The sequence below is a fragment of the Geotrypetes seraphini genome, chromosome 3 (genome assembly GCF_902459505.1).
Source record: "Geotrypetes seraphini chromosome 3, aGeoSer1.1, whole genome shotgun sequence".
In the NCBI taxonomy this organism is placed as follows: Eukaryota; Metazoa; Chordata; class Amphibia; order Gymnophiona; family Dermophiidae; genus Geotrypetes; species Geotrypetes seraphini.
In genome coordinates, this window is record NC_047086.1 from 224047503 (window position 1) to 224064529 (window position 17027).

Consider the following 17027-nt stretch of genomic DNA (forward strand, 5'->3'; position numbering starts at 1 on the left):
CCAGCCAAGGAGCCTTTAGCCTACTTTTGGAATCCCTCTCCAACCTACGCCTCCATCTATTCCACGCGGCCTACGATGGCTTCGAACTCTCCTCCAGAGAGGCAGCTTTTGCTATCGCCATGCACCGACTAGCTTGGCTATGCCTGGTCGACATGGACCCCAACTTACAGGACCGGTTGGCTAACCTCCCCTGCGTGGGAAAAGAACTGTTCGATGACACTATCGAGGCGGCTACAAAACGCCTCTCCGAACACGAACGCTCGTTTACCTCCCTCGTCCGACAAAAGCCCAAACCGCCCGCGTCCAGGCCGTATAGGGCCCCTCCACGCCGCTACCCACAAAAATCCACTCCTGCCTTCTCGCGGCCTCCACCCAGGCGTCCGCAAGCCCATCACCGGGCCATGCCCAAGTCCCAACCGCCTGCGACTACCAAACCATCCCCGTCCTTTTGACGGGATACGCGGAAGGGGACGGGCCCCCTCCGCCATAGTCCCAGGCCTCCTTCCCATCGGGGGTCGCCTCAAAGCCTTTTACCCTCGCTGGGAACAAGTCACGTCGGACGCATGGGTCCTTGGCGTGATCTCATCAGGATACTCTCTCAACTTTCGGACCATTCCTCCGGAAAACCCCCCAAGGAATTGCCCTCCCAACCGGACGCAGCTACCCCTACTCCTCTCCGAAGCTCGAGACCTGCTTCGCCTGAGAGCAGTGGAGGAGGTTCCCCCCGACCAACGGGGGAAGGGCTTCTACTCCCGTTACTTCCTGGTACCGAAAAAAACGGGAGGCTTACGCCCAATACTAGACTTGAGACGCCTCAACAAATTTCTGATATGAGAAAAATTTCGGATGCTCTCCCTACCGACCCTCTACCCCCTGATCGACGAGGGCGACTGGCTCTGCTCCCTCGATCTGAAGGAGGCGTACACACATGTCCCAGTGCACCCCGCTCACCGCAAGTTCTTGCGTTTTCAGGTAGGGGACTGGCACCTACAATACCGTGTCCTTCCCTTCGGCCTAGCATCGTCACCTCGGGTCTTCACCAAGTGCCTCGTGGTGGTCGCAGCAACCCTACGCTCCCAGGGCCTCCAGGAATTCCCCTACCTGGACGACTGGCTGATCAAAGCCCCGTCCAGGGAAGCGGTTATCTCAGCGACCCAACAGACTATTACCTACCTACAAAGTCTGGGGTTCGAGATAAACTTCCCAAAATCCCAACTACGCCCCTCCCAGTCTCTACAGTTCATCGGGGCCACGCTGGACACTGTTCGCCTCCGTTCCTTCCTCCCCCCTCCGCGTCTAGAGGCATTAGTAAGCCTGAGTCGAAGGTTTTCCCTGCTGACCTCGGTATCAGCTCGGCAGATGATGACTCTTCTGGGCCACATGGCCTCCACCGTCCACGTCACACCCTTCGCCCGCCTCCATCTGAGAATTCCTCAATGGACCCTGGCCTCTCAATGGCGTCAAGACCAGGACCCGATCGACCGCCCCGTGACAGTGACGCCTTCTTTGCAACGATCGCTCCGCTGGTGGGCCGACTCTTCAAATCTTTCCAAAGGTTTGTTCTTCCTCACCCCACCCCACAGCAAGATACTCACCACGGACTCGTCGGAGTACGCTTGGGGAGCCCATCTGGACGGCCTACGCACTCAAGGGATGTGGTCAGCAGAAGACCGTCGCTGCCACATCAACGTGCTAGAGCTTTGGGCCATCTATCTCGCAGCTGTAGCTTTTCAACATCTGCTCCACGACCGAGTGGTTCTCATCCGAACCGACAACCAGGTAGCAATGTACTACGTAAACAAACAAGGGGGAACAGGGTCTTGGTCCCTTTGCCGGGAAGCCCTGCGCCTCTGGAAATGGGCAATCTCCAACAACACCTTCCTTCGAGCGGTGTACATACAAGGAGAACAAAACTGTCTGGCGGACAGACTCAGCCGCCTCCTCCAGCCACACGAGTGGTCACTGCACTCTCAGATCCTACGACAGGTGTTCGAAAAGTGGGGGACGCCTCAAATAGATCTATTCGCATCCCCCAACAACCACAAGCTGCCTCTCTTCTGCTCCTGGATGTACTCCCCGGACCGGCTCGAGGCCGACGCCTTCCTCCTCGACTGGGAGGGAAGGTTCCTATACGCGTTCCCGCCGTTTCCTCTGATACTGCGGACGCTTGTCCACCTGAAAACAGTACAAACCACCCTGATCCTGATTGCTCCTCGCTGGCCACGCCAGCCTTGGTTTTCACTTCTACTTCAACTCAGTGTCAGAGATCCACTGCCTCTGCCTCTGTTTCCCTCTCTACTATCACAGGGTCAGGGTTCGCTGTTACATCCCAATCTCTTCATCTGAATGCTTGGTTTCTCTCCCCCTGACTGCTCTCCCCGTGTCTCAATCAGTCAAGGAGATATTGGAGGCCTCTAGAAAGACCTCGACGAGAACCTGCTACTCCCAAAAGTGGACCAGATTCTCAACCTGGTGCTCCTCCCACAGCCAGGACCCGGTGTCCGTCCCCGTCCCTCTGGTCCTTGACTATTTACTTCAATTATCTCATTCCGGCCTAAAGACCAACTCCATTCGAGTACATCTCAGTGCGATTGCAGCCTTTCATCAGCCCCTGGAAGGGAAAGCCCTCTCGCTCCATCCCTTAGTCTCTCGCTTCATGAAGGGTCTTCTGAATGTCCACCCTCCTCTCAAACCCCCTCCGGTGGTTTGGGACCTCAACGTGGTTCTGGCTCAACTAATGAAACCTCCATTTGAGCCCCTAGACAAATGCCATCCAAAATTCCTAACTTGGAAGGTAATTTTCCTGCTTGCGCTCACTTCTGCTCGGCGGGTTAGTGAGTTACAGGCTCTGGTAGCGGACCCACCCTTCACGGTATTCCATCACGACAAGGTGGTACTCCGCACCCATCCAAAGTTCTTGCTTAAAGTAGTGTCTGATTTTCACCTCAATCAGTCCATTGTCTTACCTGTGTTTTTTCCCAAGCCCCACTCTCACCCCGGAGAGTGGGGCTCCATACTCTTGACTGTAAGAGAGCGTTGGCCTTTTACCTCCAACGTACTCAGTCACACCGGAAAGTCCCACAATTGTTTTTGTCCTTCGACTCAAACCGGTTAGGTCACCCAGTCTCCAAGCGCACCTTGTCCAACTGATTGGCCGACTGCATCTCCTTCTGCTACGCTCAGGCTGGTCTCACGCTGCATGGTTGAGTAACAGGACACAAGGTCCGAGTGATGGCAGCCTCCGTAGCGTTCCTCAGGTCCACACCTATTGAGGAAATCTGCAAGGCTGCCACGTGGTCTTTGGTTCATACCTTCACCTCCCACTACTGTCTGGACTCTCTGTCCAGGAGCGATGGCCGGTTCGGCTAATCGGTTTTACGAAATCTATTTGCTTAAATTGCCAACTTCCCTCCATCCCTTTTCAGTCAGCTTGGAGGTCACCCACATGTGAGAATATCATACCTGCTTGTCCTGGGATAAAGCACAGTTACTTACCGTAACAAGTGTTATCCAGGGACAGCAGGCATATATTCTCACAACCCGCCCACCTCCCCGAGGTTGGCTTCTTTGCTAATTAAGTGAACTGGAGACCACGAGGGGATGCACCCCCTAGTGGAGCAGGAAGGCACGCATGCGTGGAGCAGCAGAGCAAACTTAAATCTTCAATCAAGTTTGCTTGAAAATGCTTCCGCATCGGGGCTCCGTAGATGACGTCACCCACATGTGAGAATATATGCCTGCTGTCCCTGGATAACACCTGTTACGGTAAGTAACTGTGCTTTTCTGCCTCACCTAAGTCGTTCCCCACCCCCCCCCACCTTCATTGCGGTGTGCTCAAATACCATCAATCCTCATGTAAGTTTGAGTGGCATGAGAATAAAAAGTGTAGTTTTAAAGTTCTCTTGAACTCACAAAAAGCCTTCTTGTGTTGTTTCTCATATCCCTGACCTCTCTTAGAGTGGTCTAGTACAGCACTTGGAGTGACATTAAAATCTCCTTCTACTATTTTCACTCCCCAAGCAAACTCGAGAGGTGGTTGTGTGAGAGTTCTACAATATTGTCCCTGTTGCGTGTTCGGACCATAAATGTTAATAGTACACAATGTTCCTTTATACATGCCCTGTATGGCTAAGCACCTGCCTGCCTCATCCTTGTATAGCATTTTCTATTACCGTCCCCTTCCGAATCATTATAGCCAGACCATCATTTTTCTGGACCCCCCCACCCCCTCCCGCTTGGTGAGTAACCACTGCCTCAAAACCCTGGTGCACTAATAAGTGATGATCACGGGCCCTCAAATGGATTTTCTGTAACAGTCACATCCCATTGTAATTGCTTGAGTTCTTTAAGAGCTATACTGTGTTTCCCTGGACATTGGCATTCCAAGATTCGATCCTGAATTTGGTATCTGACAAGCCTGAAGTAGATGTCTGTTCCCCCCACACACACATTTTATTCCCCCCTCCTTATACCACCTGCTCTGGTCTCTCCACCTCTCGACCACATAGGTTACAAGGAAATGAAATCTCTCCCACTCCTCATATGTCACATCTGTTCTCATTCACCCACCAGTCATCTCCAATACACCATTCACCCCCCACATCCACAACCTCCGAGAGTCATGAAAAATTGAACTCATCGATAGTCCAACTGCTTTAAAAGCAGTCTTGGGTGCAAACTTCCCCTGGCGCACAACAGTCTGCCAAGCCCCATCACTCCTGGGTTCTTCCATCTCCACCAACTGCTTCTCCATAGATGGTACATTACGACACCCTATCTCTTTCAATAGTCCAGGCTTCTTTGATGGTATTAATCTTCCTAGAGTTCCCATTTATTGTAATCCACAACCCGACAGGGAAAAGCCAATGATATTTGTGACCCTCGCTATGCAGTAATTTAGTGTCCTCTCTGAAGGACTGTCTTTTTTTTTTTTTTGTAAGGTGGCCCATGCCAGATCCTGAAATATTCCCATCTTCAAATCTTTCCATCGCCAGTCCGGCATGCCATGAGCCTTTGCTAGAATTTTCTCCTTGTACAAAAGAAGTGCCTCTGCTGGGTCAGACCAGAGGTCCATCGTGCCCAGCAGTCCGCTCGCGCGGTGGTCCAACAGGTCCAGGACCTGTGTAGTAGTCCTCTATTTATACCCCTCTATCCCCTTTTCCTTCAGAAAAATGTCCAATTCCTTCTTGAACCCTAATACCATACTCTGTTCTTTCATGCCCTCTGGAAGCTCATTCCAAGTGTCCACCACCTGCTGGGTGAAGAAAAACTTCCTAGCATTGGTTTGGAATCTGTCCCCTTTCAGCTTTTCCGAATGCCCTCTTGTTCTTGTAGTTTTCGAAAGTTTGAAGAATCTGTCCCTCTCCACTTTCTCTATGCCCTTCATGATCTTGTAAGTCTCTATCATATCCCCTCTAATCCTCCTCTTCTCTAGGGAAAAGAGCCCCAGTTTCTCCAGTCTCTCAGTGTATGAAAAGTTTTCCATACCTTTTATCAAACGCGTCGCTTTCCTCTGAACCCTCTCGAGTATCGCCATATCCTTCTTAAGGTATGGCGACCAATAGATATTATAATTTATTAGTGGGTGACATAAACACCCATATGGAACAAATGGGAAACCCAGAAGTAATAAATATTAATTCTTTTTTAATCACACTAGGATTTTCTAAACTAGACACAGAGATAACTCATGAAAAAGGACACAAACTAGATTTAATTACCTTCACACAAAGAGAAATAACTGATTTAAAGATTCAATTCAGTTTGGGGACATGGGAGAAATTCATTTGGTCAGACCATTATATATGTAATTTTGATTTAAGTTAGCAAAAGAAGCAACCCTTTTCAAAAAACAGAAACAAAAATATAACTACTAAATTAATTACTAGTAAGAGGTATTATAAACCCAATAGAATTTTGGTCCCACTATGAATTACATTTTAAAACAGAGGAGAATCACTATTTCCCTCTAAATTGGGAAAAATTTAGTAAGAAAGTTTTATATCAAATAGCCCAACTAAAAACTTATAAAAAGAAAGTGAGGGTCTCAAACAAATGGTTTGACTCAGAATTATTAGTCATTAATTTAGTTAGATTGTGAGCCTTTGGGACAGTTAGGGAATTTCCAAGTACTTATCTTATTTATTTAGTTTTTATTTATTGTATCTTTAATGCATCATTTTTGTAAACCGCTTAGAAACCTCACGGTTATTAGTGGTATATAAGAATTAAATTAAATTAAAAGGGAGTTAAGAAAACTAGAAAGAATTTGGCATAAATCCAACAAAGAAGATAGAATAAATTGAAGACAGAAAATGAAAAGTTAAAAATTTTTGATTAAAGAAAAGCATTCTAAATATTATGCACAGAAAATTGGAACTTCTAAAATAAATAGTAGAGAATTGTTTAAGCTAGTAAATAGGCTAACTGATACCACAAAAATCTTGAAAAAGGAAACTGAATCAATTCCGTCGTCCGAAACCTTGCTGAATTTTTTAATAATAAAATTCTTGATTTGAGAGCTACAATATCTCCAATTACAGTTGATTTTAATAGTGAATCCAAATTTGAAATTCAGGAAAAGGCGTCTAGCGCAGATATGTTTTGGGACCACTTTGAGTCCCCAAACTGGCATCAGTTTCTAAATTTGTTTAATAAATATGCTAAATCAAACTGCATACTAGATGCATGTCCTTCAAAATTAATGAGAGAAGCAACACTTGATTTTAAAAAGGACTTATTCAACTGGTTAACCTTTATAACGAGGGATTTTTAATAAAGAAATGGGACATATTTTGATCACACCTATCCCAAAAGATCAAAAGGCATCTATTGCTCTAAAATCAAATTACAGACCCATAGCAAGCATACCTTTATTCACTAAACTTATGGAGGGATTGGTTAATCTAGAATTGGTGAATTACCTAGACAAACATAATATTCTCAATGAACACCAGTCAGGATTTAGAAAAGGTTTTAGTACCGAGACAGTATTAGCTTCAATTTTAAGTCACCTTTATGGGTTTTTTTTAGCACAGGTACTAGTGCTTTAATTTTACAACTGGATCTTAGCAGTGCGTTCGACTTGATCGATCATGAAATAATGTTACACTGCTTAGATGAAATGGGTTCCGAAATCCCCAAAGCATACTATGATATCTCTCACCTTCAAACCTCTAGGTGATCCCAGGCTACAATGTTCTCTTTGAATATGTAGCGCTTCCTCGCCAACTCCATCAGCGGTTTCCAGCAGTGCACAACAAAACTCTTGCACCACTGCCACACAATCTTTATAAGCCTTCATTTCAGGAATATCCTTGAAACGGAGATTGTATTGCGTCTACCTATTCTCCAGGTCTTCTATTTGGGCCTGGAGATCGGACAGCAGTTTAGCATTTGTGGCTACTGAGTGCTTAGTTTCACTTCCTGCGCCATACTTGCCACGTGCTCTTCCGAAGCCGCTACTCGGGTTTCGAGCTTACACACTTTATTTTTGATCTCTGTAAGAGTTGCTTTTACATCCTGGTGCACTCCTACCATTGCCTCTTGAATCCACATAGGTGCCTCAGTCTCCGTGCATTTCGCACCCTCAACAGGTACGTTTAATGTTCCTTCGTCCTCTGACTCCAAGGACTGCCGTGCCTGCCCTTTACCATGATCTGTCCCCACAGGCCCCAATGCTGATTTTGATTTATCTCCTAATTCCTCCATAAAACAAAATTTTTCGAGCTTCTTTCTTGTAGCCATGGCACTGCCTAATACAGTATAATCTCGTTATAGCGGACGAGGTCTGCTGGTCCCTGCCGAGCGCCATTATAAACATACAGAAAATCATCGGATATAGCGCACTCGCATATAACGGACTTTCGGATATAATGGACAACTATTTTGGTCCCAAAAGCCACTTTTAGCTGTAGTTTTCTTCGGCTATAATAGACATGCAGGCTCCGCCTACATGGCACGTGGCGTACCTGTGATACTGTAATCAAAATGGCTGAAAAGTCTGCTATGAAGCGTCGTTCTAAAACATTAGATATAAAACGCAAAATCGTTCTTTTAATCAAAACTAAAAAGAAAACACAAGCGGATATTGTACGTGACTATGGTATAACTAAATCTATGGTCTGTAATATCTGGAGTAACCATGAGAAGTACAAGACTTCTTTGCAGTTTGCAGATGGCAGTAAGAAAATGTGCAAAGCCACCTATGATGATGTTGAAGATGTGCTTTTTCTTTGGTTGAAGCAAGCACGCTCACTTGGTGCGCCAGTCTCTGGTCCAATTCTGAAAGTAAAAGCAGTCAGTCATGCTGGTCAACTTGGTCACAATAATTTTAAATGTAGTGATGGATGGCTGGATCGGTTCAAGAAGCGCAGAGCTGTTATCTTTCGTGTCCTGAGTGGCGAATCGGAGTCTGTACCACAAGAACTTGCTGCAGACTGGCTACAGACCAAACTGCCATGGCTGCTGGACCAATATGATGAATGCAACGTTTTCAATGCTGACGAGACTGGGTTATTTTTTAAGTTGTTGCCGGATTGCACAATGAGGTTCGAAGGAGACAGCTGCCACGGTGGCAAGAGAAGTAAAGAGCGCCTGACATTGTTTGCTGCCAATATGGATGGATCTGAAAAGGTACCGTTACTAACTATTGGAAAGTCTGCCAAGCCACATTGTTTCGAAGGTGCAAAGTCGCTGCTGGTTGTGTACAAAAGCAATCGTAAAGCATGGATGACAGCCAGTCTGTTCAGTGAATGGTTTATAGATCTTGACAGAAAATTTGTGAAGGAAAAGCATCGCATTTTGATGACCGTTGATAACTGCAGCGCACTTGACCCAGCTGTAGCTGAACAACTTAAAAGCAATACATCTAGAGTTCTTGCCACCAAACTGTACTAGTCAACTTCAGCCATGTGACTTGGGCATCATACAGAACTTCAAAGTTCTGTACAGAAAGCAACTTATGCATAAACTTATCATAGCCATTGAGAACAGCGACATGGACAACTTTGCTGTCAACATACTGCAGTGTCTGCGATGGGCTCGGTCAGTCTGGGAGGACAAAATCACAGCGACAACAATCAAAAATTGTTTCAGGAAGGCTAGAGTTGTCAAGAACGTTGTTTCTGACATTTCTGCAGAGACAGGAGAAGATCGTTCAGAGATGCCCCCATTGCCAACATTGTCTGCTCGTGACTGATAACATTTTTGAACGGCTGATAGAATTGCATTTTTTGGACCAGACTACGTCTGCGGAAGAATTTCTTGCCATTGATGAGGAGGTGCAGACATCTGCTGTGTTGACTGATCAGGAGATTTTAGCAGAGGTCAAGGCAAAGCCTGGCAGTGTCGATAATGCACAAACTGGTGATGAATCCAGTGATGAGGAGGCTCCAGCTGAGCTTCCACCATCTACACGTGAAGCAAGCATGGCTTTGACACTGCTGCAGCGTTACATTGAACATAACGCTAATGATGCTGTTGAAGCAGATGTACTGATGTATTGTGTTGGAAAACTTGATGCGTACATCACTAAAACATATGAAAGAAATGCAGCACAGAAGAAAATGACAGATTATTTTTCTTTCCAGGACAGTGCGACATAATGCTTTAGAACATCTTTTAGTGTTCTGGTTTTGCAATCATTTTGGGCCATACCAATTAATGTTGCTGATATGCTTGTGCAGTGAATTGTTCATTGAGTGTATGTTGTTTCAGTTGACCTAAATAAAGTTTTAAAAAATGCACCTCTGGATATAACGGACTGTTTTCCCAGGTCCCTTGAAGTCCGTTATAACGGGATTATATTGTATATATTACACTGTAGTAAATTGTTGTGAATTCTTGAGAACACAAGCCCAGCAATAGTTAGCAGCTCTGTCATAGCTCAGTGTTCAAGCAGCCATCTTGGGCTATGACGCCACGTCCTCTTCCACAACCTCCAGATTTAGAACCTTGTTTCCCATACTTTGAGCATTAGTATATAGTACCATATCCTTTGCTCATCTTAACATCCCATAGATCAGAGGTATGAAACTCAATCACATAAGGGGCTGAAATCTGAAAAAAAAAAAAAAAAAGCTAAGTTGCGGGCCCGAATTTTTAATTAAGATATTTAGAGGTCCTTTTATTAAGGTACGTTAACCGATTAAGCGCGCGCTAAATGCGTACCTTAATAAAAGGACCCCTAAGTGACTAAGGCTTAGTCTTAGTAGAAGTATAGGGTTACAACGTCTCCAACTCCACACTGGCTCTGTGGTGTAAACAAAATAAATAAAAAAGACTTTTCCTCTCTGTTAGGTCCTAGTTCATGCTCGCTGTCTAACACCAGCTCTGGCAGGATACACATTTCAAATCTGACATATTGTAATCACAAAACAGAAAATAAAATTATTTTTTCTACCTTTTGTTGGTCCCAGGCTCTGGTTGTCTTCTGATAACTCGCTTGCCAGGGTCTCTTGCCTATTTGTCGTTTTCTTCGTTCTCGGTGCTAACCATCCATCTTCCATCTCTGTCCTCCCCTTCCGTTTCTCTTCCCTCCCCTAGAGGTCTGGCATATTTCCTTTTTTTCATCTCCATCCCCGCAGCTGTAGCAATGGACCCCACAATCCCCAGATCCACCATCTCTCCTTTTCTCAACTACCCTTTCATCCAGCTTCTCTCCCTCCTTCCCCACCACCACAGGGTTCACCATCTTCTCTTCACAACTACCCTCCTATTCAGTATCTCTATCCTCTCCCTCCACACCATTCCTTGTATCCAACTTCTCTCCCTTTCTGTTCCTTCCCTCCCTTCATCCCATTGTCCACTATCTCTCTCCCTCGCCTCTGTTTTATTTCTTCCTCACCCCCTTCATCCACCACACCCTCTCCTTTCGCTTCCATCTCCTCTGCTACTAATGGCATCTGTTTCAGTGGAGGACCTAGCCTGGTATGTGTTCTTTATAACATCCACTCATTCTCTTCACTCTGAAGTTTGGCATTGAGATTTGCGGTCTTTATTGCAAGCTGTCCTCTCTACAATGCTCTTGTGGATTTTGGAATAAACACTGTGGACAATTTCTGCACAACAGGACCTGTTACTCATCATGAGCACCTCGAGCTCCCTGATGTGCACCAGAAACGTGTGGAATACTGGTGGCAAATGTATTGGTTGTCTTGTTGCTCCCATAACCAATGTTTGGCATCAGGATCTGGCCTTTGAGTCTCCTGCAAACTTTATTATCAATACCTCAGTAGTGGCAAATTAACTTATTGGTTCTTTTCCCCCTTCTTCTTCCCGGTCTCACCTTCCGATTGGGCCTGCCGTTCCTACCCTCCCTCCATCCCGGCTTCCTGGTCTCTTCTTCAAAGCAACCTTCTGAGGATTGCTGGCCGGCTGTAGTGAACCTTGCAGGCCGCCTTTGTACTCAGTAGCACGTTCCCTCTGCCACTGTCCCACCCCTCCCGGAGGGAACGTGCTACCGAGGTTGACGGCGGCCTGCGAGGTTTTCTACAGCTGGCCGGCGATTCTCAGCAGGCTGCTTTGAAGAGGAGACCAGATGAAGGCAAACGCGATCCCATACATCAGAGAAGCAGCAGCAGTTCGTGCCAGTGGGCCAGATTAAAGCAAAAAAAATAACTTTTAATCTAGCCCGCGGGCCAGAGTTTGACATGTCTGCCATAGATACAAATTTAACTGTTCCTTTCTTCTCTCTGCAGAAATTACCGTGTATTGTTACTGCAGCTCGTCAGGGGAGCTCTGGTACAGTAAGTACATATTCTTATAGCTACTGCAATGCTGGGAATAGGTTCAGTGCTTGGCTGTCTGAATAATAAATGTGCTTCATGCTTAAATAAGTAGCTTTAACATAGATATAAAAAAAACTATTAATACTGAAATAAGTGCATTAGTCCAGTTCCATCGGCTTGGTCTTGAAGCTTTTCTTAATCCTAAAATGGTTTAAAATTCAACCACAGTTAGAATAAGCAGCTAGTCTGAAACCCCATGTAATTTGATTGCTACTTACTTTTTGAGTGTGATCAAGGCAAGACTGTAGCTCCTCAGCCTGTGTGCAGCTGGTATGTGCTGGATAGCGACAGAGAAGCTATCACCCTAAAAACACAGTTGTGTTTATGCATTTCACCACTTCTGAAGATTGCTTACCCTTTCCTCCCTTTGTTTTAACCATGAGCCAGCTCCTTTGGTAGGTGTTTTTTGCATGTCAGGTAAATTTCTAACTCTGCTACAAAGCAAAAATTATCAGGTGAGTGGTGATGCTTTTACATTGTACAGTAAACAGTAATGTAACAGAAAGCAGTCTAAAAGGTCTCATGCCTAAGAGCTTTATTTGCAAATGTCTTTATTTTAAAAATTTCTATCCCGCTTATAGCCTATAGTTTTATTGCAGGAGAAGTTACCAGTGCTATCAATGGACCGGTTACAACTATTCACTGTTTATGGTGGCATTCACTGAGGGAGAGGCATGATATCTGCTTTTTCACTGCAGTGTTCTCCCCAGAAATTTTTTCCAGCCAGGTGGCATGAAAAACTAGCTGGGTGGGGCGGGACGGAAAAATTAAATATGTACTATTTTTATTAGTTAATTATTATTATTTTCCAATGCTCAATATGGCTTCCTTTTTTAAGGTTTGATACTTGTGCCAGAATATTTTTACTAAATTTAAGAAGTATCCAATTCTAGAAGTGAATAATTAGATAATTCACCCTCTTTCAAATGGTATAGAGCTTTTAAAAAGAGAAATCCGTTAATGAAGTCATTAGGTTCAATTTAGCCATTTATTTCTGCATGAATTTAAACAACTAAAAAAAAAAAAAAGATAAGATAAATATAGCTCATCCAGTCATACAAGAAACGGCTCTACAGCACCTCTAATAATGTTTTGATCATTAGGTTCTTTGCTGAGGTCTCACTGAGGATATGAAATAGATGCGATCCCCACTTCCAGACCTCTTCCACATAATTTATGGAGAGGTGTTGAACCTTGAAGGAGACCCTTGTGATTGCACTACATCAAAATAAAAAAGTAGCAGATAAAGATCAAAGTGAGAGCTAGGGCAAAAAAGTTTAGGTAAAGATGCAGGTAATAATTAGCAATGTATTAAAACATATTTTATTTATATTTGCTTATAATGTCATTTGAAAGCTGCTTGATAATACAACTTTACTTCTTTATACTGCCGGGGGGGGGGGGGAGAAGAGGTTTAGTCCCCCCAAAATTGCCTTATTTCCATTTCCTATTTATAAACTTTAATCAATACAGTTACAATACTACTTGATTCTACGTAAAGCAACAACAAAAAAAATTTTCTACCTTTTGTCATTTCTGCTTTAATCATCTCTTCGCTCTCTTCTTTCTGTTCAGCGTTTGTCCTCGCTCCCTTCTATGCAACATCTGTCCTCTCTCTTTGCCCTTTCCACTCAGCCTCTACTCTATTTCTCTCTACCCCTTCATCTACTGTCCACCCTCTCTCTGCCCCTTGCATCCACTGTCCACCTTCTCTACCGTTTCATCTAGTGTCTTCCCTTTCTCTGTTCCTTATGGCATCTTCCCTCTTTTTATGTCCCTTCAATAAACTGTATATCCTGTGCCCTTTCTCTCCTTTGTACATGATTCATTTCAGCTTCACCCCTCTCCATTTTTTTGTCTCCACCCCTCCCCTATGCTCTGGCATCTCTCTCCTCTCCTATCTCTCCTCCTTCTCTGGTACCTCCTCTCCTTTTTATTTCACTCTTGTCTGGCATTTTATGTCTCCTTTGTTTCCCTTCCCTCCTTCCATATTCACCTCCCACTCCATTATCTGCCATCTCTTCTCCTTCCTTCCTTTCACCTGGTCTGGTATCTGTCTCCTCCCTCTCCCCCATATGCCCTGACATCTCTCTCCCTCCTCCATGGTCTGGTAGCTCCTTTCCTTTCCCTCCCTCCTATGGTCTTGGCATCTCTTCCTTCTCCCCTCCCTTGTCTTCCTTCTCCCCTCCCCCTCCCCAATTGGGTGCATTAGCAGTATTTCTCTTCTCCCTCCTTCTCCCCAACTGGGTGCAGTAGCAGTATTTCTCTTCCCATCCCTCCTATCTCACACAACCATCGGCAGAATCGCTATAGACTAAGGCAAGTTGTAAGCTTCCCTTCATCACAGACCTATCTTCCATAGGTCAGTGACGGAGGGAAGCTTACAACTTGCTGCTCTTGCTTGCTTCGGGCCTTCCTTGTTGCCGGGTCCTGCCTTCGCGAAAACAGAAAGTAGGCAGGACCCGGCAGCGAGGAAGGCCCAAAGCAAGCAAGAGCAGCAAGCTGTAAGCTTCCCTCCATCGCTGACCTGTCTCCCGCTATAGCCTGTAGTGAACTCATGATCCGGGGCTCTAACGTGTGCATTCTGGCTTCCTTTCTCCCCCCCCCTCTGGGATGTAACCTCTGGGTTCAGAAGGAAGAGAAGGGAAGCCGGCATGCATACGTTAGAGCCCCGGAGCATAAGTTCAAGTCGCTTGCAAGCGTTTATTTAAAAAAAAAAAAAAAGTCAGGCTGGAGTCAAACACTTTCGGCGGCAATTCAGGCTGTGCCGAGTCAGCCCGGGAAATCTCCAAGCCGGTGAGAGGGTTTAAAAAAAAAAAAAAGTTGCGCAGCGGCGGCAGCAGCAGGATTCGCGATCGAGATGACAGCCAGGCGGTCATCTAAATTAGCCGGGCGGAGCAAAAGGCCCTAGGGAGAACACTGCATTGATTGAGTGGTCTAAACTTGTCTGACGCTTTTGTGTCCGAAAAAAATGTATTCTTTATTTATGATGCGTTAACATGAATGCTGCCTAATTATAAACTCTTTTGTACCTCTAGAATTTGAAAGATGTTCTGGCAGATTTGATCCCAAAGGAGCAGATAAAAATTAAGAATTTCAGGCAACAGCATGGAAAAACTGTTATAGGAGAAATTACAATTGATATGGTAAGCTGGAAAACTTGTACTTATTTGCCTTCATCCTCCCAAACATACAGGGTTTGTTCCATAAGCTATATGCTTAAAGCCTAAGACATATCTATAATATGCTGAAAACGATCACTATGATATCAGGGAGCCATAAGTAGCATTGATTTCACATATGAAAAGCAACTTTCTTATGCTGAACTAAACTGAGCTGTGGCTTTAAATACCTAAAGTAGACAATGTATGGTTTTCTTCACGGGGGAGATAAAATTAGACTGTGCCTGTGCTGAACGGTTAATATACCATGCCAACTAAGAGCTCAAAGCAGTTTATAATAAAAAAACAAAATACAGTAATGCACAAAATGTAACAAATCACAAACAACAAAATTAAATATTACAACGTATTAAAAAACGCCAAGACTAACATCTTCCAGAATTGAACCAACTCATGCATGTGCAGGAGAAGGTAAAGCATTAGATATTTTTTAAAATTGCACCTGATGAGCTTTTTTTTTTTTTATAAATCTTTATTCCTTTTTATTTCTTTCAACAAGTGTACAGTATTATTACAATTAATTTACATAACACACTTGGCATTCTTAAATAATATTATTATACATGTTTTTATTCCCCCCACCTCCCACCCTTTTCCATATCAATAAAATATTCCTTCCAAATTTATAATTATACATCCCTTTTTGATAATACAATTAATCTGACATGAAATCTGTCCCTCCCCCCATCCTTTTTCCTCAAACACTTTAAACATTTTATTATACCCAGTAATGCAAAGATTTCTCACCTGATGAGCTTTTATGTCCTGCAGTGTAAGTTAAATGGTGAGAATCTTAAGTTGGGGGCACCAAGAGATGTTGTGATAGTTCCTCTCTTCAACCAATGATCCTTTGTGATAGAGGTTGCAGTAGTTCACTAATCAAGAGAAGTCTGGCTTTGCCATAGTCTTGAACAACTGACAGGATAACCTTATGGGAGTGAGATTGGTCTTACCTTGGCTAGCAGTGATGTCACTCTGAATCGGAGTGGAAGGGCCAGAATGAAATCTTGTTTACCATAGTATAGGACCAGAGCTACAGGCTTGTGATGGTTTTAATGGCTTATTGCTTTTCCTTTCCAGATATATGGTGGAATGAGAAGCATGAAAGGGCTTGTGTATGAGACATCAGTACTTGATCCAGATGAGGTAAGAGTGACAGACTGCGTATTGTTTCAGATCTTCCCTTTTCTTCAGAATGTACAAAATTCCCACAATTGCAGACAGTACAAATAACATTTCTTTCGTCTCTTGGACTAGGGCATTCGTTTCCGTGGGTACAGCATACCTGAGTGCCAGAAACTACTCCCAAAAGTTCCAGGCGAGCATGAACCTCTGCCAGAGGGACTGTTTTGGTTGCTGGTGACAGGAGAGATTCCTAATCAGGAACAGGTACTGGTGAGGGGGAGACATGCATGAGGTTGGGGGAGGGTATGGAGAAATCTAGCAAGGTACAGAACTTTTCCACCCGAGCTGTGGGGTCGGAGCTTAAGGCTCCTCTTAGAAAAGGCATTACGCACCTGAGTCATTCAGAGCGTTAGGCCCCTACTTGGCGCATCACAGGATGCACCAGGAAAAGGAAGGCCTGCCATTTTGTAAGAAGCGGGCCTGCCAGCTGGAGTGGGTAGGCGTCCCTCCGGCCAGACTTTGTGAATAGGGCAGGGGGGGGGGTCATGGGTGGTACGGGGGAAATTGTCATGGGGGTTGGGTGATGGATGGAATGGATGGGTAGTAGTGTTGGCTGATTGTGTGCCATGGCGGGAGGAAGTGAGCATCTCTCCTATTGCGGGGGTAGATAATTGTGTAAGGGAATTGTACGACTTGGCGGGAGGGAGTGAACATCCCTCCCACTGCTAGGGGTGGGTGTCCAGAGATTGTGCAAGCGCGATGGAAGAGAGTGGGCATTTCTCCTGACGATCTTCGATTTGGGTTGTTTTTTCCCCAATTCTTTATTAATTTCAATACTTACAATAAGTGTAATAAATTCAACATTTTATGCTCAAATATCACACTTAATATTCTTGTAATATCCATTTCAGAATTGAATCCCCCTCCCCCC

At 44.7% G+C, this 17027-nt stretch overlaps 1 protein-coding gene across 1 annotated transcript in view; it reads left to right on the forward strand.

Moving 5' to 3' along the window:
• CS (citrate synthase) overlaps positions 1-17027 on the forward strand; it is a 126982-nt gene that overhangs the window by 55599 nt on the left and 54356 nt on the right. Inside the window, exons 2-5 of the mRNA XM_033937969.1 lie at positions 11700-11747; positions 14828-14935; positions 16052-16117; positions 16229-16360. Of these exons, the coding sequence (XP_033793860.1) occupies positions 11700-11747; positions 14828-14935; positions 16052-16117; positions 16229-16360 (354 nt within the window). The remainder of the gene's footprint in view (positions 1-11699; positions 11748-14827; positions 14936-16051; positions 16118-16228; positions 16361-17027) is intronic.